At 38.7% G+C, this 22446-nt stretch overlaps 1 protein-coding gene across 2 annotated transcripts in view; it reads left to right on the forward strand.

Moving 5' to 3' along the window:
* The first annotated feature begins 1075 nt into the window (after positions 1–1075).
* The window catches only part of LOC139134248 (uncharacterized), a 33733-nt gene continuing 12362 nt past the window's right edge, over positions 1076–22446 (forward strand). For both annotated transcript variants that reach the window (XM_070701161.1, XM_070701162.1), the window contains exons 1-2: positions 1076–1165; positions 1365–1406. In XM_070701161.1, the coding sequence (XP_070557262.1) occupies positions 1114–1165; positions 1365–1406 (94 nt within the window). In that variant the 5' untranslated portion in view covers positions 1076–1113. The remainder of the gene's footprint in view (positions 1166–1364; positions 1407–22446) is intronic.

Below are 22446 nucleotides of genomic sequence, written 5' to 3' on the forward strand. Positions count from 1 at the left end.
TTGGTAGAAACTGCGGTTTATTCCATAGATCGATCTGCGCATGATTAATAGCCTGCACCAAAGCTAGAGGTCCCATGTTTCAGCACAAGCACGACAGTCAGTGTTGCTTTTGTGTATTAATATCAAATTTGCTAATATCAGTAGCGCCACAGTGTTGCTTGAAAGCTTTATCATATTAATACACATTGCCTCTACCACGCAAAGAAATCTTCCTTTGCTGTGTACCATGATGGTCGCGACGAGTTTAAAGTTAGTTTAAGTGGCAAGTGTTGCTAGTGCACGGTTCATTCAGCGAAATATAATTATACTCAGCTTATACTGTGCATGAAACTCATGTACACCGATTCGCTTCAATAGCTAGCTTTTTCGATGAAAGTAGCTTTGTAAAACTTGTGCAACAAGAAGTATGTAGACATTCCCAGCGAAAAGCGCTGAGATCAATAGAATTTAAACTAAAGAACCAACAATTCCTTACCCAGCACTGTTCTCAGTGGAACAGTGAACATAGTTTATTAGGATACATTATTGTGAAATACATGAGTGGAGACTTTGTGGGAATAACTTTTATCACTCGATACGTTTTACTTATCACTCGGTGAAGGGTATTTTCATTTTTCTCTATATCCATGGCAAGCAAATGAATAAGCGTTTTTAAAGTACATTTTGTACCATGGTGGTACATGAAACGATAACGTTGGCTATTGTTAGAATATAAATTTTTTACTATAACCCAAACGGGATTCGAACCCCCACACACTCACGGCAACATCGCCTAGCTGATAGGCCTCACACAAGATTTATAGTCTTATGGGTAACCAACCTTTTAGTAGACATCTTTCAAATACGCCATCCCATCATGGTACAAGAAACGATAAGACTGGCTATTTTAGATTTATAGTCTTCTAGGTAACCAAACTTTAAGAGGTAAGATGACAAACTTAAAAGTACGCCATAATCAATGTGGATTAAATTTTGATAAATTAGACAATTACACATGCCAATCATGTTATTGATCATCTAATAAATGTATTCTCTTCCCTTTATAAACCCCTCGTTTCCAATGATCAAACACTGAAGTCGCTGGCTTTGTACAGTCGAAATCGCCCATCAACCATGACAGCCCGTTATATTTCTACCTTTACGATAGTTGTAACAGTAATACATTGTGCGTGTATCTCATTTTTCTGAAATAATCCATTCCATGACGATTATCTAACCAATATACATTAATTTTTCTTAGAAAATCAACCATTTACCATCTTGTTATGTATATATATATATTATATATATATATATATATATATATATATATATATATATATATATATATATATTTTAAAATCGCTTTCTCCATTTTATTTCAGTATGTCTGCTGTTCAATGTACGCGCAAACACAGACTGCCAAGGTAAGATAAAAAAAACAATATTCGACATTTTATATGGTGATATTTGTTGTGTGCAAAAAATAGTTGGTAACGAAATGTTACTTGTTTATGTTTATTTGTATGCTTATTGTCTATGATAGATAGATATAATATCAATAGCTAACTTTTAAGTGGAAGAAAATAGTCAACCACAAACTGGTGAATCAAATTCTGTCTTTACCTTTTGTTTTAGAAGGGTATGTGTGATCGTTTTCTCCAAATATCCACGAGTTCTAGTTTTGATTTCGAATGAAGCCAAACATAATGATAACACATAAAAACAGTGTACAATTAGTGATGTGGATGGTAGTTTCTGTAATGGTATCTTGAGTAAGAGATAGAGAGGATGTGCTATCGGTAAAAGTGGAAGAACTTCGTTTCTTTTTTGAACATGGATGTTTATAATCTCCTTTAAACCAATACCAAAATCCACAATAGAATATGGATGTCACCGTGCTAGTTATTGGAATATACGACCATGAATTTAGCCGATAATGAAAAGTATGGTGAGTCAGCATTTTGTTTCATGAATGGTTTTCCAATGGATTAAAAACTTTATTGGAGTTTATATCAAAATTGAGCACGATGGCATATTAATGTTTTAGTTCGTTGAAGTTAGTTCCTTCTGATTGGGCTATGCATCAAATGAAATAATAGAACCGAGCTTTCTATCAAATCCCATGTAATTCTATGGTATCAGGTGAATATTCGTTTGCTGCGCGCACATCCTTAATGTTGAACATGTCCCGTATCTCGTTATCTCGGTGTCTATCCTTCTTGTGGCTTATATCATTTTCGAAGTTGCCGAGTAAATCTACACAAAGACGAGAGAAAAACTATCGGCGAGGGCCCTTAAAACACTGAGGCGACGGGTTCCCACAAGGCCGATCATCACTAGCCTATGTTTGTCGGTCGGAAGCTGTCAGTTTGAGCAGATATAGTCATAACTACCCTGAGCTGACATGCGATCTTTACTGTGTTGATGTATTCGAGGTTCGTACAGCCTAGGGAGCCGTATGTAAATGTCGAATACTATTTGCATAATAAAAATATTTTTATTACGCATTTGAGAAACTACCACGTGGCCATCGCTCTTCGTCGTCAGCATCAGGCGGTACGACTTGTGGATCATAGTTTCCGGCATTTTTTATGTCATCGGGTAAACCTAATAGGCGAGCGGCAAATCCACAAAAAGGGCCTTATTTTAGGAGTTTAATGTACCCACCTTACATACGGCACATCATACGTCATTTGAAAGCTTATTATCTCTACTTTAAGAAAATTGACGATATGGACCTGCCAAGTAGGGCCATAACCTCCTAATTTGCATAATTAACGAGGGTACCCAATTTGCATAAATGCGATATAATATTTGAAATGTATTGTTAACTTCTCTAACGATACGTTTAAACTATCGAGTGATATATCAAATTGATTATACTGAAATATTTTCATGTTTATATGGAAAACAATATTTTCCCCTTTTGAATAAAAATATTTTAAAAATTTTAACACATACAGCCACAACACACAGCCACATCATACGTCATTTGAAAGCTTATTATCTCTACTTCACGAAAATTGACAATTTGGAGCTACCAAATCGGGCCATAACCCCCTAATTTGCATAATAAACACGCATACCCAATTTGCATAAATGCGATATAGTATTAACAATTTATAGTTAACTTTTCTAAACATACGTTTAAACTATCGAGTGATATATGGTCTGTGGTAATGGTATTTGCATGTAAAACACAAATTGATATCAAAAGTGATATTTAAATTAATTTACGGAAATATTTTCATAATTCTGTCGAAATAATATTTCCTCTTTTTAATAATGGTATTTTAAAAATTAACTAAAGTATCAATGCAACAAAAGATCCACACGAACGACACTATTGTAGTTGTTGAAATGTAGCTCTGTAGCTGAAACAATGTGTCAGAGTAAGCTGCAGTCAAAGTAATGGCATGATTCATGATCCAAATCATTCATGTCATTTCCAGTAAATCTAGTAATTGTAGGAATTCATCATCCTCTTCTTCACCAGCATTGTCATGAGTAAAAGGGTTGCCACAGTTATCGCTGCCTTGGCAGGAACAAAGGTCTGTGCAGGGAAGATTAATTCGACAGCAGACACAATTGGTGGCATGTGATAAGAGAAAGCAGCTCCGCAAATCGTTCATATCTTAGTTGTTTGAATTTTGTGTATGGTACATGTGTATATTGTAAGTGTATATTATGTTGTGTTTGCTCGTTTTATGTATAGTGTTGATTTGCCATGGCGAGACGTAACCCTAATCTACGTGTTCTGCCCTATGGGGTAGCAAGACTAATGTGACACTGCGATATCCTTTGATGCTACCTTTCGAGAATAGAGTTGTCTTCATCAGTCCTTCATTTTTTGGTGAAACATGTGCACTGATTGAATGATTGTAGGTGTTACCAATCGAGTTGTTCCACTGAAGTTCAGTTTGTTCAAGTACGGAAGCTAGAATGTCTACTGTTCGTTCAGGCTGTATTTGTGTACGCTCATTTGAATCGGAGATCGGACTGTTGTAGGTTTTGTGAAGTTTGGCATCATCGTAACGCTTATATTTCCGTTTCTTATGTTTGTGATTAGGCTACGCTCACAAATAACGGTGAGAGGCAGAGGAATTCGGGTTGGATTCGAAAATTTTGGGAAATTGTAGAGGGGTACTTGGAGATTTTGATCTGCATATAGGGGACCTGAAAATGTTTTGGTTCCCTTTTACTTTTTACGATTCCAAGGTTTTGAAATTAATTTAATGAAAATTTAATAACATTTAAATGTCATCCAATTGTCCAAAGTTAGTAATAATTAAACAATATTTAGAATCGTTTGGTCGCATTTCATTACTTGTATCTCGAAACATCTTGTATTCTCCAATGCCTTGTTGTTGCATGATTGTTCTAATGTATCGTAATGTTCCGCGTTTAACGAGGCCCTTGAATGTTGCCGTTTGGTTTCGTGAACCGCAATGTATCTGTTGGTTTTGTGTGTGCTTTGCAGTCGAGAATGTTCTCTTTGTTCCACCGATGACCTTTATAGATAATGAGGTCTAATGATATGATTTCTTGAGAAGAGCTTTCGAAAATTTGAAAGTATGATGCATTTGTTCATGTTTGATATGAATTCATTAAGCTCGTGTTGAGTTCCAATGAGAATCATACATCGTCTCTGAATCTCTGTCAGAGTGATATTTGTTCAGTGTGTTGCTGAATTATTCTCATTTTGTCTTGTGAAATGTAATGTTGGGAATTTCTGGTAAAACTGGAGATCTCATACCGCACCCAAATACATGACGGTAAAATTCACTGTTGACTTGAAAGTGTTGTTTTTCAAGATTATTTTCAGCATAGCTATCATGTATTTTGTTCTTGGTTGTTTGATTATGCAATCATTTGATGATCTTTCCTTATCTATTACTCTGTCGACTGATTCCCTTGCTTCATTCTGCTGTGTATAAGTGTACATTGAAACAATGTCTAGTGTTACCAATGTCGCATTGGCCGGAACTTTTATTGTCTCAATTTTCCGTGTAAAATCAGTCGTATCTTTGATGTATGTTGTTTATTTCTTCACCATTTATTTGAGAAAATAGTCAATGAGTTTTGATCTGTGAAAGGTTGGACTGCATCATCCACTTATAATTGGGCGGCCCACGAACTTTCCTCGTGAGCGTCATTTTGTTCACTTGTATTTTTAGCATAAGGTACCAACTTGTAAGTGGTGCTAGTATTTTACTCTTAACTAGAATAATCGCCATGGCTAATTAACACTTTATATAAAACAGCCAAACATAATATACACTGACAATATACACAATATCATACACAAAATGCAAACAACGAAGATATGAACACGGTGTGTTGAGTTGCTTTTCCTTCATTATATAACAATAAATATGATAAATGAAATATGGTGCCTTCCGTCTACATATTCCACATAACTGAACTGAAAATACAGATGTAACAGATGTAGTAACCATTGTTGTCTCCATCAAACAAGATTTCTAGAGAAATTGAAACAAAAATGACATCAATAATACAAAAGGGTCATTCAAAACACAGCTATTTATAACAAGATTGGAACTAATTTGGGATTATATATAATTGGATGTTGAAGTAATGTCGGTTTAATTTGCAAATTTAAGCTCATCTGCTTTTCTTTTTACTTGTTTTTAAGAGTAACTTGTTATATTTCAACACTAAACTATAGAGCACAAACACGCTTTAGAAAATTTGCAAAATATGAAGACCCAATTATCCCAAGTTAGTTGCAATTGGTTTTATGTATTCTTGTTGTTCAGCTATATGGGAATTAGACAGGAAAATGTTCCAGTTTGCGTATCCTTAATAAACAAAAATCAATTGCAAAACAATTCAGATATTTATCCCCATAACTTTAGCATTATTCGTTATTTTTACACAATATTTTGAATATTAAAAACTAGTCAAGATGTTTACGATTTAATTGACAATATTCAATAAGAATATTTTGAATACACGTTTGGAGTTCATGATTCTATTCTACATACAAATACCTATCATTTGATATATCACTTGATTGTTGAAAGTAAGTTTAGAGTACTTTACAATTGATTTTAGTAATTTTATATTGTATTCATGCAAATTAGGTACCCGTGTGCATTATGCAAATTAAATCATTACAGCCCTATTTGTCAGCTGCATATCGTCATTTTTCATGAGGCAGAGATAATAGGCTTTCAAATAACGTTTGATGTGGTTGTGTGGTGCGGTTCTATGTGTTAAAATTATTACAATATCGTTATTAAAAAGGGAAAAGTATATTGTTCTACATTATTACAAAAAGAAATTAGTAAAATCATTTTAGTATCTCTTTGGATATCCATTTTGTATTCTCCGTGCAAATACCTTTCATTTGATATATCACTTGATAGTTTAAAGTATGTTTATAGTAGTAAATACATTTCTAATTTTATATCGCATTTATGCAAATAGGGTACCCATGTAAATTATGCAAATTAAGGGCCACGTCCGTACTTGACAGCTCCACATTGTCAATTTTCTTGAAGTAGAGATAGTAAACTTTCAAATAACGTATGATGATGCTGTAAGATTTGGCTTTTTGTATTAATTTTTTTTAAATATTGTTATTGAAAAGGGGAAAATATTTTTTCAATATAAATATGACAATATTTCAGTAAAATGAATTTAAATATCTTTTTGGATGTCTTTTTAGTATTCTACATGCAAATACCTTTCATTTGATATATCACTCGATAGTTTAAAAGTATGTTTCGAGTAGTGAATAATAAATATCTAATATTAATCGCATTTATGCAAATTGGGTACCCGTGGGACTTATGCAAATTAGGGGCTACGGCCGTACTTGACAGCTAAATGTTGTCCATTTTCTTCAAGTAGAGATAGTAAGCTTTCAAATGATGTATAATGTGGCTGTATGATGTGGCTATATGTGTTCAATTTTTTAAAAAATTTTGTTATTCAAAAGGGTAAAATATTTTTTTCAGTATTAATATGAAAATGTTTCAGTAAAACCATTTTAAATATCTTTTTGGATATCAATTTTGTATTCTACATGCAATATCACTCAATAGTTTAAAAGTATGTTTAGAGTAGTTAACAATGAATTTCCTAACTTTATATCACATTTATGCAAATTGGGTACCCATGTGAATTATGCAAATTAGGGGTTATGGCCCTACTTGGCAGCTCCACATCGTCAATTTTCTTGAAGTAGAGATAATAAGCTTTCAAATGATGTATGATGTGGCCGTATGTAAGGTGGGTACATTAAGTGTGAAAAATAGGTGAGCCTGCCGCTCGCCTATAAGGTATACATCTTGCAAGCTCCCATAGCAGCAATATTATGCACGTAGAGATGGTCAAACAACGGGGCAGAAGTGTAATATGAGTCCATAATGACATGATGTCCTAACTCATAGTAAGGTCGAATCAGCCTGGAAACAACTTGCCCAGGTCTGTTTTCCCTGAAAACTCGGTGGTCGTCTGCAGCATCGAGATCAAGCGGGTGATGACAGTTATCAGCGACAGCTTGATTGACTTCGTCGTTGAAAACGTAACCCGTGGCGGACTCACTGAGAGTGTAAACTCTCATACAATATTTTTGCAGTTTTGCTTGATTGTAGAGAACATTTTTGTGCGGCCCCGGTAGGGGATGACTCCTTCGTCAATTGCATGTTCGCACATCGGGTTTCGGTGCATTTTGCTGTTTGCATTCACTCGATCAATAACATTTCGTACTTTCAACATTCTATCCCGTTCTTCTCACTGATTTTTTGGGCTGTATACATGGCTGTGTTACGAGCACAGTACAGCTGTGTGCTGCACAGGTCGATGACGCATTATATTTGTGATGATTTTTCCTATTATTATCACAAAAATAATTATGAATATTAATAAATTATTAATATGAATGTTTGTGTAAACGCCGTCTGGAAACTCAATTGTTTTGATAATTATGATTATTAACAAATTATGATTATGATTAATAAAATTATATTTTACACATTGTAATGTGCTTATGTGAACAACCCTCTGGAAACCTTTATATAGTTTCACATTGTATGCCAAATTATACAAGTGGCACAATTGCCCAGGTTCAGTCTACGACGAGAGTTACCATTGCCCAGGTTCAGTCTACGGCGAGAGTTACTACACAGTGTATATAATGACTTTTGACCAATTAGACGGAAAATTTGTGAAGTTTGGGGCTGCGAGAAGGTATATATCGCCAACGAAATGAAGCAGTCTTAGCGGAATCGACAGCATTCGGGATCTTTTAGGGCCGTTTGCGAAATTTGAATGTAGCCGCCAAGCGGGGCCGCGGGCGGAGCCATGATTTAACGTTATTAGATATGCTGACATAATTGATCGTACGGCCAATGAACGCTCGTGACCTTTGATTGGACCTCTCACCCACAGGCCCACGGAACGTTTCGTAGATCGTCGTCGGATGGGAAGTGACTGACACTGTGAGGCCGAAGGCCGAACCTCGGTATTCTTATACAGTACCGAGGTTCGGCCTTCGGCCTCACAGTGTCAGTCACTTCCCATCCGACGACGATCTACGAAACGTTCCGTGGGCCTGTGCTCTCACCCGGCGGTGGCAGTCCCCGGGTTGGTGGGTACCCATGCTTGTTACCCAAGTTTGAAAAGTACCCCTTTCCTAGAATATTTCTGAGAAAAACACCCCCTATTTGTGGCAAATCTGGGAGAAATTAGCTGTAAAAATCATACCCTTATTTTTGAAATCTAGGAGGTTAGTATGTTGACTTCCAGGGTTGACCCTGGAGGTTGACTTTGTATACATGTTTTTCATTTTCTTTGTGAGTGAGACTAGACCAGATTTAGTTTCCTAGGGAGATTATGAAAGGACTACACGTACTCTCGGAGGTTACTCTGAAAAAGTACCCCTTTTTCTCGATTTCACGGACCTAGAATCTCCAAGATGACTGAAGAAAAACATCCCCTTTTCCGTGAATTTGGTAACGCGCATGGGTACCCACCAACCCGGGGACTGCCACCACCGGGACCTCTCATCAGTTGACCCGAATGTAAATGTGTCTGATCAACATTAAAACGTGGAATGAGTTTCATTTCTCTAGTTGGACGATGTATTTTTCGAACTTAATAGCAGTTGTAAGGTTGCTCCAAAGCAGCTTACTGGGTATGCGATCAATGGAGGTGGTAGCTTCAGCGAAACGGGGACAGCATCAACTGAACAAACACCGCAGCAGGCAGCTCTATATAGATCACAGGCGCTTTGCACATTGCTGGGATAATAATCGTATTTAATATGTAGAATGTCTATATTAAACCTGATAATTCAATAAAAGAATCACCCTACGCGATATTAGTGTAGGCCTATAGGCCTACATGTTGACTGGCATTGTACCTAAGCTTATGGCTGCCTGGCTCGGGCCCGGCGAACGCACTGCATAATCATCAATGTGTAGAATGTCTACATGACTTCATTATTTATTAAAGAATAACGGTGCGTGATATTACTGTACATGTCAGCTAGCTTAACCGAGGGGCTGTAGAGCTCTGCATGGCTTGGGCCCGGCTTTGGTCCGTTGTCCACTGCTGAAATCGGCTGGGCACACAACCCAGCGCCGGCCATTTTGAATAAGCTGCATGCAATGTATGCGCCTGTGCATACAACCCTTGGCAGATGACGTCATTGCTCTTCTCTCATTGGACGCGTATATTGAATGCAGCTCATTCAAAATGGCCGGCGCTGGGTTGGTGTGCCCAGCCGATTTCAGGACGATTTCTCGCCAGTAGCATAGGGTAAGGTATGATTTTAGGCAAAAGAAGCCAGTCGATCGATTGTTTATGCAACCATCTGACCGTTGACCAGTTTTTATCACCGGAAACGCTCAGAGTTCGTGAATTTCGCTGATTTATGAATTCGGACTGTGATTTACTTTCACGCCTTGACTTCCTGTCTGTGCAGCAGTGGACAACGGACCAAAGCCGGGCCCAAGCCATGCAGAGCTCTACAGCCCCTCGGTTAAGCTAGCTGACATGTACAGTAATATCACGCACCGTTATTCTTTAATAAATAATGAAGTCATGTAGACATTCTACACATTGATGATTATGCAGTGCGTTCGCCGGGCCCGAGCCAGGCAGCCATAGGTACAATGCCAGTCAACATGTAGGCCTATAGGCCTACACTAATATCACGTACTGTGATTCTTTTATTGAATAATCAAGTCGTATATAGACATTCTACATATTAAATACGATTATTATCCCAGCAATGTGCCAAGCGCCTGTGATTCAGATTGCTGCGATCGTGTTATACACCTTATCCATATTATTCGATGACACCGTCATCACGTACGTCCATTACAAACGTCCAGATGAAATTCCGACGACAGTGAGCACATCGTCATCGACTGTGACCGACTCCTCCGTCCCTCCTCCGCCAAACACATCAGCGACTATTCCGAAGCAATGAATGTTTCCACTAGCTGTGATATATCACCGTGGCGGTGACCTTTGATTTGAACGCGTTAGCCGCTGCGATATCACAGCTAGGTTTCCACGGTATCCACCTATTACCGAAGAACCTCCGCCATGTGCACATCGTACTCACAAATACCTTGAATAGCAAGGAACACGACTAACACTTCCAGGCTTACAAACTTGCTGACATTTTCTTGCCCGTTCTCGTTTCAAAATTTTAGTGTGTTTTTCCATAGACCCTTCTTCATCCGTGTGTAGCGTCAATTGTTTTTTCCCAAAGACAGAAAAGTCCTCGCTTCAGTTTCTGAGTGTGATAAAACTGCAGAGCTTCGGTTAGGATTTCCAAATCTGCGTAAGGCTGTTCGCAAATTGTTTTTTTATTTGCGTAAAATGTACCAAAAATGCAACATGACTACATGTAAGTACCTATATATAACAGCTGTCTACGCGATATCGAAAACCGGTTCAAAAGTCAATGAATAAAGTGTCCAATAAACAACATCAGTGACAATGTTTTTTCTTTGATATTAGTTTCACAATTTGTTCTGTTCTATTTTCTGTCGACGATTTTCATTTCTTACTAAATATTTAGACTACAACTTCCACTATTGCCTTCGCTGCCTGACCTTTCATCGCTGCTCTGAAGTCAATTATCTTAGTCTCGGGCCTTCCATGGTTAGGCCAAACAAAAAAATATGTGCTGTTCCGATTACCCGACCTACCCCAATTTTAACCCCCCGACCCTAGACTTTTTAGAGCCTCGTAAACCCGGAAGTAAAAATAACGATATGAAAAAACGTGAAACGCATGAAATCACGCGAGAACTATGACAAATCGCGCGAATCACGCGAGAACTAATACGTCATTCTTATAGAAGTGATGCCAGACGCTCATGAAAACTTGCGACATGACACTGACAGTTGTTGCACACTGAACGGTTTCCGGTTTTCAAACTGCTGTATCTCAAAAAGTATTAGGTCTAATTCAATAAAATTTTCGATAAAAAATTTCCAATTCAACTGCTCGTTCTACCATGGGATTTTTTTTTTGAAAATAAAGAAAAAAATATCGTGTCATTTTAGCGCTCAAAATCAAGCATTATTTTTCGAAATACAGCGTGCCGTACTGCGGCACGTACATTTCTCAGGTCCGACTTCCTCTGTTAGAATGGAATGGCTCGTTACAGTATGTTGTTCAGTGCCTAAACGGCGTTTTGTAGGTAGGTTTTCGCTAAAATGCAGGGACAATTTTCAGTGATCGGAGTTAGTATACCAAACAGCAACTGTTATATTAAATTTGTGGAAAGTTTGAAGCATTTTCATGGCCGTTTTTTGATGTAATCTTTCATTTACATTCTTGTTGTCATTTCCGAACCGCGTCATGCACAGCGCGGCCATATTATGCAGGCCAAGTGAAAACCCGGAAGTGTTTTGTGATAGTGAATCGAGCAAAATTTTGGTCAATTTTACTTTTTATAGTCATTCTATCATTAAATATAAACCCGTACACCAAAAACTGTGTGTTAGGGTCAGTTCTTAGTAGTTTCAAAATCTGTGCGTTCGGAATTTACCGTGAATTTTGCCGTACGTACGTACTTCGTTGAACAGCCCCTAACTGCCAACGCGTACGCTACAATCAGCTGTTTTCAAACGTTAACCCTGGTAGTTTTGCGAACATTAAACTGTGTTCATTTTTCATCTGAATTCATTTCATCAAAATTTACAAAATGATATTTGACAACAGAAATGAATACTCTTTCAATGATGTATGGGAATAAAGTCAGCATGCCATGGTTATTATTATAATAAATGTATGTAAACAACCTTTATTTTTAAACAGCATTAACGTAAACTGGGGAAAATGACAGACAGGGGTAGTGCAGGAATCGGGAATTGATAAACAAGACAAGTTGAAAGACGGGCAAATGAAGAGAGAATGAAAAATCTAAGGAAAGGAAAGGAAAAAATCATAACCCTGACTCTAGATTTCAATGCTAAAGGAAAATTGAGTACAACAAGATGACAGCTTTTTAGGGGGGAGTAATATTCTTGTGTAAAAAAGGACAGCTCCAGGGGGATTATTCTGTACTGTGAGTTGATCAGTTGAACAATGACTTATTTTATTCATATTCCTATGATTTTTGAATTTTGAATATCAGAATTTCTCAAATGTAACATTTAAGAAATTTACAGATCTAAAATATATTTATTCTTTTTTGTTATTACTCAAGTTTAACTGTCCAAAATTTGACAGAGCTAGCTTAAAAACTCTGAAAGTTACAGTAGTTTGAAAATGGCAAAAAATAGCTTTTTGACTGGTAGTATACACGGTGCCGTCCAATTTTCAACTCTGTCTCACAAAATTTTTGGCATTTTTAAGTCTCTGTGTAAAGAAAACAAAAGCTCCTTATACCGTACTCTTACAATATATTGCACAAAAGTATTTTAAAGCAGATTAGTTAGAGAATTAATGTTATTATACAACTACCGTATATTTTTTCATAGGGATATACCCACAAAATGACTCTTTTAGCCATATGTTGAAATTTTTTGACCATTTGTCAAAAAAGTCGAAAAAAAAATCATAACCCTGGAAGTAGACAAGATAGAACCATCATTCAAACAGTTTTTTGAATCCTGAGACAAGATCTTCAAGAAAACATACAATTCATGTAAGTTTAACCAAGAACAAAAAAGGGCCTGGTATCCCTACTTATAGCAGGCCTCGTCTCAAACAAAATGGTGACTCGTGATGGACATAACGTGTACTCAATTTTGTTTCGCAAATGCGATCCTGGCAAAGAAAGGTCGATTTTGTCTTCTGTTAAACAGAACTGAACATTCGAAGAAATTTTGGAGGAACACCGTCCAGGTTTTTCTGAATGTAAATGTACTCTATTCGAGTTGAATGTGCCAGTGATGCTGCTGGTCCGTGGTTGGAAGTACAGCAGACAATATACAGGTTGGCGAGGCTACAAACAACTTCAACGTAAAATATGTGCGTTTTTCTTGCGAGTGACTGCAAAAAGCTGAGGATTTACCTTTGGATAAACAGTTCACTTTCCTGTCAAAGAATTGTTATTCAGCCATATCAATTTCCGTGGCAGTCTAATAAACCACACACTTCAATTCTACTGATGAATATTTTATTTTAATATATTGGTATTCAATTTGAGTGCGTTTCATGAGGAAATTGTTCACTGGTAGTTTGTTTGAACGCGTACAAAATGCTCATTGACAAATAAAAAAATGAAAAAAAATTTCCCTACCTACCTACCCTATTTTTGAAAACCATGTAATCGGAACAGCACATATTTTTTGTTTGGCCTTATCACCATCAGATCATTTATGGCATCGTCACTCAGACAACTACGTTTCGATGTTGTAATCCTATATTTTGGGTACTGAACCCACGCGCTCACACGGGACAGAGGAGACTTGAATCACGGCTGCAATTATGGCCAATTTTGCAATATTCTGGAATAAGTTTGCAGACCGGCATAAAACTATTATTTTTAAGTCCGCGTAGCATTAACTTAAACTTGATTTTTGACTAGGAGATCTTCAGGGTTTGCAAGTATGCATTTGGCGCAATAACGACGAACTCTATTGAACTTGTTACATTTTTATTGGTACAGACTTGAAGGAAAACGTGATTGACAGGATGTAGGACAAAATATTGCAAAATTATGAACATTTTTATCAGCAAACAATTTATTTTTAGTCCTGGATAAACTTCACATTGGAGGGAAACTACGTGCACAGCTCATATCTTTGTGACAGAGACTGCGCTTTTTAATGCGTATCGGATTACGCAGACGTCATTTTACTTTGCGTTCTTCAAAGTAATAATATGATTGAAATACGCAGGATTTTGCGTTAACGGAAGCTCTGTAATAAAACTATTGATAATATTATTAAAATTTAACTTTTTCTCAGTATTTTTTGCAAGACATGGATATATTTGTCTAACATATTCATAAAAAAGTAACAGGTCCTCTTAACGCCAGCACGCGTACGCCTTTTCAATAAAAAGATATCGATTTCAAGGTACATTGTCTGTGCATTGTCTGTAAAACACGTCCGTGACTGCGTTTTAATATTTTGTTGGGTGGTAAAATAGACGACAGTCACGCTGCCTGTATTTTCATTGTAAATCTCTGAAAATCACAAGTTCAATTGGACGGTGACTGCGTGTTTGTACGTTCGTACGCTTTTTGAGGTCTCCTCGCCAAGTCGCTGAACTTGACATATTTTCACAAGGTCGACCGGGTATCTATCATAAACAAACGCATCTGCAACCCGTCATCCGTTTGTAATCATACATACATAGCTTGGACCGTTGTGGCACCTCCATCCTTGGACAGATCATGAAGTAATCGTACAGTGTAAGTGTAATGTTCGTGTGTAAAAAAGGTCACGAGCGTCCATTGGCCGTACGATCAATTATGTCAGCATATCTAATAACGTTAAATCATGGCTCCGCCCTCGGCCCCGCTTGGCGGCTACATTCAAATTTCGCAAACGGCCCTAAAAATCCGGATGCTGTCGATTCCGCTAAGACTGCTTCATTTTGTTGGCGATATATACCTTCTTATATAAAGTGGTCAAAACTGGGTAGTTTTGATGGCTGATTTATGGACTTGCCAACACCGGGAGAAATTTTGAGAATCAACATGCAGAAGTGAAGAAAACGGAGGTAATTCATGGGTATGTCAGTTTACTGTCGAGTGTAGTCTCGCATGCCAGACCTCGAAACCTGCGTGCGGCGCGAGCGGCGAAGCCGCGAGCAGCGAGTAACCGCAGGTTACGAGGTCTGGCTAGAACCGACGTGCTATATATACTGTCCAATAGAATGCTTCGAAAATCGGCTGGATGAAAGAGTACATCTATTGTTTATTCATGATGTAGGTGGAGCGTCTATAAATAGCCTTTTGAATTTGACTGAATGATTGTGTCATTCATCCAGAAATGTTTCATTCGAAGTAAACTGCCTAGCCTTACATTGACCTCAGACAGTAGCACGGCTTCATGAAATCACGGTTACGCTATCCCCAATAACCATGATGAAAACAATCTGCAAAATGATCTATGCCATTGAAGAAGTGGTGATGGACAGCCTGAAACTGAAGCAGGAGGTAGCCATCATGACAGATTATCTGGAAGGAGACGATGTTTCCGTGAATTTGCCGACAAGATATGGCCAATCTCTAATTTTAAGATTGCTCCGGCCTTGCTTCAATGCTTGCGATTGCATTTTGTTGATCGTTGACATCCTCTATGGAGTTTGCTTTTTCATTTTGCTCCGTTCAAACGAAGCTCAGACTTTGGGCCCCATTCAACTTCCAATGAGCTGGTGGTAAATGGCCTCAAAAATAAATTCTCGCCGTAGATTTTTGCTTGAGTGATTTTTTTTCGGCGCAGATATGTGAAACGTGGTGGACAAGTACAGTGAAAATGCGTAATGGCCGTCTGTACGCGGTGGTCCAAAGTTATACTTATTAGCATAGGAAAGACAGACCACTTTTGACATCATCACATTCCTCACGCCGCCCTGGAAGATATCCCAGAATCCACCACTTCGCCTTCGCTTCAAAAACGACGGCCATCTAGCGATACCGCGGTAAAGACGCTAAATTTTCAAACTAATTTTAAGAGCCACTGTGTATTTTCTAATAAACTCATTTTCACGCCTACGACATTTTAGTGCCTGATGTACAAGGCAGTGGTATTTTTTTACAAATTTTCATTAGTTCTACGCGTGAATTTTTTGATCGAAAAATTGATGCTTTGTAAAGTTTGGTCAAACATCAAATGTATTCACTTTTCCCCGGACGTTTTTTGATGAAAGTCATATGGTCAACCCGGTCAATGTAGTATCATTCGACTCTTAATGGTACGAAATGTGTCAAACTGTCATCCGACCCCTATCGACCCCTAGCGTTTTCACGTAATGGGTACTTTCTTTCTGCCTACTTTTAGCGATTTTCTAAAATGTGGACGCCTTATGTAAACATAGCCAGGCCGTCGGCCTGCAGTTGAGGACCGGGGCAGCAGGTCACCTCGACCCCTGTCCGTTTCGACCCAAGTAATTCACACCCTCTTGTCGTTGTTTGTGGTCAAATCAATCCCGGTGCCTTAGTCACTTCGACCTCAGTCAGTTTTCATGTTACATGTACCTGACAACGTTTTACTGAGTACATTATGCAACTTGTTTCTGTGAGAAAAACCGCTGGCTTCGCTACAACAATCCACGGGGCTGTGAACACTCTGATACTTGTGGGAGGCCTGGGTACTCCGGCCCCATTGTCATTTACTGACTGGGGAACGTGTCTCACTGAAGTACGGATGGATAAAGCATGTAATTTACTGATTTTTGGAAATAAGGCATTCGTCATTATCGCAATTGCTTTCTATATGCGGCAAGATTGGATGAGCTAGGCTGGTCCGCTCGCCTTGGTGTCTTGACGCCAAATGACCCTATTTCCGGTTTAGGCGTTGGGCTTGCAGCAATGCATTATAGGATAACTTCCAGGGCGGCGTGACATTCCTGAGCAGTTGGTTCTTGCCAGACCTCGTAACTGCGGTTACTCGCTGCTTGCGGCTTCGCCGCTCGCGTTGCATGCAGGTTCGAGGTCTGGCATTAGTCTGGTTCCCTGACCCATTTCCCCGGTAGAGGGCGTGGGGAAATATAGGGTCAGGTACCGGGCACGCCGCCCTGGAAGATATCCTATAATGCATTGCTGCAAGCCCAACGCCTAAACCGGAAATAGGCTCATTTTGCGTCAAGACACCAAGGCGAACGGACCGGCCTAGCTCATCCAATCTTGCCGCATATAGCAAGCAATTGCGATAATGACGAATGCCTTATTTCCAAAAATCAGTAAATTACATGCTTTATCCATCCGTACTTCAGTGAGACACGTTCCCCAGTCAGTAAATGACAATGGGGCCGGGGTACCCCAGGCCTCCCACAAGTATCAGAGTGTTCACAGCCCCGTGGATTGTTGTAGCGAAGCCAGCGGTTTTTCTCACAGAAACAAGTTGCATAATGTACTCAGTAAAACGTTGTCAGGTACATGTAACATGAAAACTGACTGAGGTCGAAGTGACTAAGGCACCGGGATTGATTTGACCACAAACAACGACAAGAGGGTGTGAATTACTTGGGTCGAAACGGACAGGGGTCGAGGTGACCTGCTGCCCCGGTCCTCAACTGCAGGCCTGACGGCCTGGCTATGTTTACATAAGGCGTCCACATTTTAGAAAATCGCTAAAAGTAGGCAGAAAGAAAGTACCCATTACGTGAAAACGCTAGGGGTCGATAGGGGTCGGATGACAGTTTGACACATTTCGTACCATTAAGAGTCGAATGATACTACATTGACCGGGTTGACCATATGGTTTTCATCAAAAAGTCAGGGGAAAAGTGAATACATTGGATGTTTGACCAAACTTTACAGAGCATCAATTTTTCGATCAAAAAATTCATGCGTAGAACTAATGAAAATTCGTAAAAAAATACCACTGCCTTGTACATCAGGCAATAAAATGTAGGCGTGAAAATGAGTTTACTAGAAAATGCATAGTGGCTCTTAAAATTAGTTTGAAAATTTAGCGTCTTTACCGCGGTATCGCTAGATGGCCGTCATTTTTGAAGCGAAGATGAAGTGGTGGATTCTGGGATATCTTCCAGGGCGGCGTGGGTACCGGGTAGCCATCTTGAACAGAATTTTGTTCAAGATGGCGGAGGTTAGTCACCTGATAGAACATGCTACAACAAATATGGCTGCTACCATGAAAACGCCGGTCAAAATTCGACTGGATCAGAATTATGTTCGAACACCGGTATCCGAACCAAAAACATTGGCACATGAGACGGGAAACATAAACTGAAAGGATTAATCCAGAAGTACGGGGAAATAGAGGTGATTGAAGGCTGGCTGTGATATCGCAGCAGTACTTGTGGCGCGTATCGAACGCGCTAGGGTCATTGAGGTCATCGCCGACTGTGGCGTGACCCCAATGACCAGAGCACGTTCGATACACGCCACAAGTACTGCTGCGATATCACAGCTAATTGAAAGCAAACTTTGTTGGAACTGTGAACGACGATTGATTTCGATGGATAGAATGGTGTCCGAATTTCGTGAAAAATGCCAGGCATCATGTGGACGTTCTAAAAGTATCGAGAGGTGTGCTAAATCACAGTGGCTAAATCATGAAGATACAAAGTCTTTCTTTCTACCTCCACGGCTTTGTGGTACAAACAAGAAGTTGGTGTCAAGTGAGCCTGAAAGTGCGAAACCCAAGAAACACGAGAAAAAGTTACAAGTGTTACTTTCATCCAATCACAGCTTGTTTTATTTTAACCCAATAGCGCCCATGTTTACATTAGCCGGTACCTGACCCTATATTTCCCCACGCCCTCTACCGGGGAAATGGGTCAGGGAACCAGACTAGGTCTGGCATGCGAGACTATGTCGAGTGGAGTTGGCTACCTTCTCATTAGGGGTGGACATTTGATATCCTGGGGGGGGGGGCTTGGAAGATTTGGGGGAAAAAGGATGCCAGGTGGAGTTGCTCGAAAAAATCTGGCTTTAAGTGGCTGATGGAAAAACAATTATGGACCATTGCGACTCGGAAAAAAATCTTGGCAATTGTTCGATGCACACTGCAGCATCAATAAAAATCAAGCAGTAGCTCTGGAGTTTTATAAAGCACAAACCATTTCAAGCTTGAGGAACAATAACTTAGAATTTATTAAACGAGGAACTGACATAAATACACAAACAAAACACTGAAAAATTGTCAAAAGTTACAGCTACTATCACTGTAGCTTTCAGCAACTGAAAACAAGAACTCGTCTGGAACAAAACCAATAAATATTTGTAAAAAAATAAAGCAAAACACCAAAACAATAAACTCTCATGGACACTGTGCTCTTTTGGTTTGAATTGGTAACAGTACATACAAGTTCTCATACTGATTGAGTTCAGCAGACATCTGGTCAGCCAGGGAGCAATATGTCACAAAAGTTCATAAATACACAAACAAAAACACTGAAAATTGTCAAAAGTTACAGCTACTATCACTGTAGCTTTCAGCAACTGAAAACAAGAACTCGTCTGGAACAATACCAATAAATATTTGTCAAAAAATAAAGCAAACACCAAAACTTTAATGAAGTCTCAAGGACACTGTGCTCTTTTGGTTTGAATTGGTAATAGTACATACAAGTTCTCATACTGATTGAGTTCAGCAGACATCTGGTCAGCCAGGGAGCAATATGTCACAAAAGTTCAATCATCAGTATTTTGTATGAAGTCACACAATCATTGTTCCTTTTCAACTATAGTGTCAACAATGTCATTCAATATTTCTTTTGCAATCATCTCTTCTGATGACACCAGTGATGTTCTCAGAAAAGTTTTCACTGTAAGTTTGTTAATGCTTAATGTAGAACTCAGTAATCAGGTTGTTTGATTTGTATTTTCAGTGTGTTACCCATGGTATAAATAAAATCTATAAACTGATATTTTTGTAAAGTGAATCAAAATGTACAATGTATTTACATATCTTTATTTAGTTTCTTGAATATAGTATGTGTGCGATAGAACAGCATCTTGTTACTGGGTGTGAAAAACCAAGCAAACAAACATTGCACCGAAATTTGGTAAAAAAAATAAATATATCTCGAAGAAGGAAAGTGAAAAAAAGTTGCCAGCATATGCCCTGTAGAAAAACAATAATTCATGGTGAAGCAGGTGGAAAAAAATAATGGCTCTCCACCAATCTTCCAAGCCCCCCAGGATATCAAATGGTCCACCCCTTATATATATACTGTGTAGTAACTCTCGCCGTTTTTTGTAAAAACAGTTTTAGTATTCTGTACCATTCATATTAATAATTTATTAATATTCATAATTATTTTTTATGATAATAATAAGAAAAATCATCACAAATATAATGCCTATTCGACCTGTGTGTGCTGTAGTATAAAAATCGCATCAGAAGCGTGAAGCGATCACGGGAAAAAGTTCTCTTGACGAAATTATGACCGAAGCAAACATTGTCCGACCAATACAGCTGGATTTCAGGCTGCCAGCAAGTTCCGAATAGCACCATCACTCCAATTAATGCTCTTATTTCGACAACCGTCTTCGGTGTCCAGGCTGATCTTTGACGTTCCCTCGCATTTGCCCTTCTCCTCCGTCGAGCGTAACGATTAGTGCATCGGGTAATGAATCTTATCAGATCCTCATCGAATATTTGCAAAAAACCATTCGACTTCTGAAGCATCGTCTGGCAGCGGGTTTATACGGCCCGGCTCTTGACCGATGAACTCCGTAAAAGATCGAAATTACCAGTTCGTAGGTCTGTGAATGGTCTGTTCACGGTACCACTGGCAATGACTCGTTTCGTAGTATTCCTGTCTACGCTCTATTTCTTGTTGCATCGTGGTTTCTCACTGCCTGTAATATACAAGCGAGAGAAAGAGCTGAGCTTTACGAACCCGTGTTTTGACGTCAGCGGCAACAGATGTGCCGTCTAAAATGTCTAATGTTTGCGTACAGTGTAAACACTTTGAGGTCACACGAACGGACGCATGTTTCCCAGGCAGAGAAACAGTAAACACCGCCGATGACAAATAACATTCACTCGCACTTCATATTTCATATGTATTTCATGATTTTATTCAGATAATAAATTCATGAAATGCATTTTTTCTTTCATATGTAAATAACGAACACCCCAGGTTGCTACACATTGAGGCATTTTCTCACTTTGCCCAATATTTCATTGATCGTTCTCGAGAGAACAGATCGTCTGGTTATTGATAAAAACCAGATGTTCGCGCGAACCGACGGCTGAGCGAGGTCAGTGCAAACCTTAGTAGAAAGGAAGCCGTCGCCGCAGTTCCTTTCGAATGGTTTTTCACCATTTTTTGTTGCGTGTGTCAGTTGGAGATCCTTGTTCTACTCCCTAAAGCATGGTAAAATACACAGGATTCAGCTTGTCAACTCGGCCTGTAAAACAAGAATTTGGAAGTGACGCACACAGCACAAATAGTGAAAAAAACTCATCTAAAATGACAGTTACTGGAGCTTTAAGTGATGGGCGTCCTGATCAGAAACAAGTTTACGTCCCTCAGATTTCATTCCTACAATACATGATACAGTAGAAGAATAAACATGACGATCATTGCAGTCTTGTTCCTCATTACATTTGCTTAATGTATTAATTTTAAAATACTCTTGGCATAGTACTTAAGCTGAAACCACAACCCTCCTGTGACCGACAGCCAGTTGAAAAAATTAAAGGGCATCCCTCTGTTGTCCACGCCAAAATTAAAATAAGATATTGAGTAAAAGGTGTGAGTAATTTGTAATTTATATTTTGCGTTTCAAGGCATTAATACAATATCTTCAAACTAACACTAATTGTCAATGTCTGCTAAAAAAACTCTATCACTATTTCCCTCTAAGATTTTGTCAGTTTGGCCGTTTCCGTAAGTCCAAACGTGCTTCATGTAGGCCAAAACCACAAAATGTTGAAAATTGACAATGAGCCCAGTTTCATTTTTTTTCTTAATTGAATGCCAGAATTGAAACGTCGACTGGCCACAGTCTGTCTCGGATTTATTTACGGATTGGGGAAGAATTAAATCCAAGACATCCATTTATATTTCAGATGAGGCAAAATGCCAAACATTGCGTTTAAATATTGGTGTTTGCGCATGGAAGAGTACGGTAAAATAAAATAAAATAGAGACGAGGATAATTACTGATTCAGTTCTTTCCCAAATAGGATGTTTTTAAAAGTTGACTCGGGTAGAAGATAAACGAGGGCAAAATGTGTTTCTGGACTATTTTCTAAACAGGGGGCGAAAAGGCGACAACACCTGTCAGTCTGTCCACTGTCATATAGCTAACAGTTAATGTTCATGGGTCTTGACAATTGCTCTCCCCGCAGCATTGATGGACAT

The sequence above is a fragment of the Ptychodera flava genome, chromosome 6 (assembly GCF_041260155.1).
Source record: "Ptychodera flava strain L36383 chromosome 6, AS_Pfla_20210202, whole genome shotgun sequence".
Classification (NCBI taxonomy): Eukaryota; Metazoa; Hemichordata; class Enteropneusta; family Ptychoderidae; genus Ptychodera; species Ptychodera flava.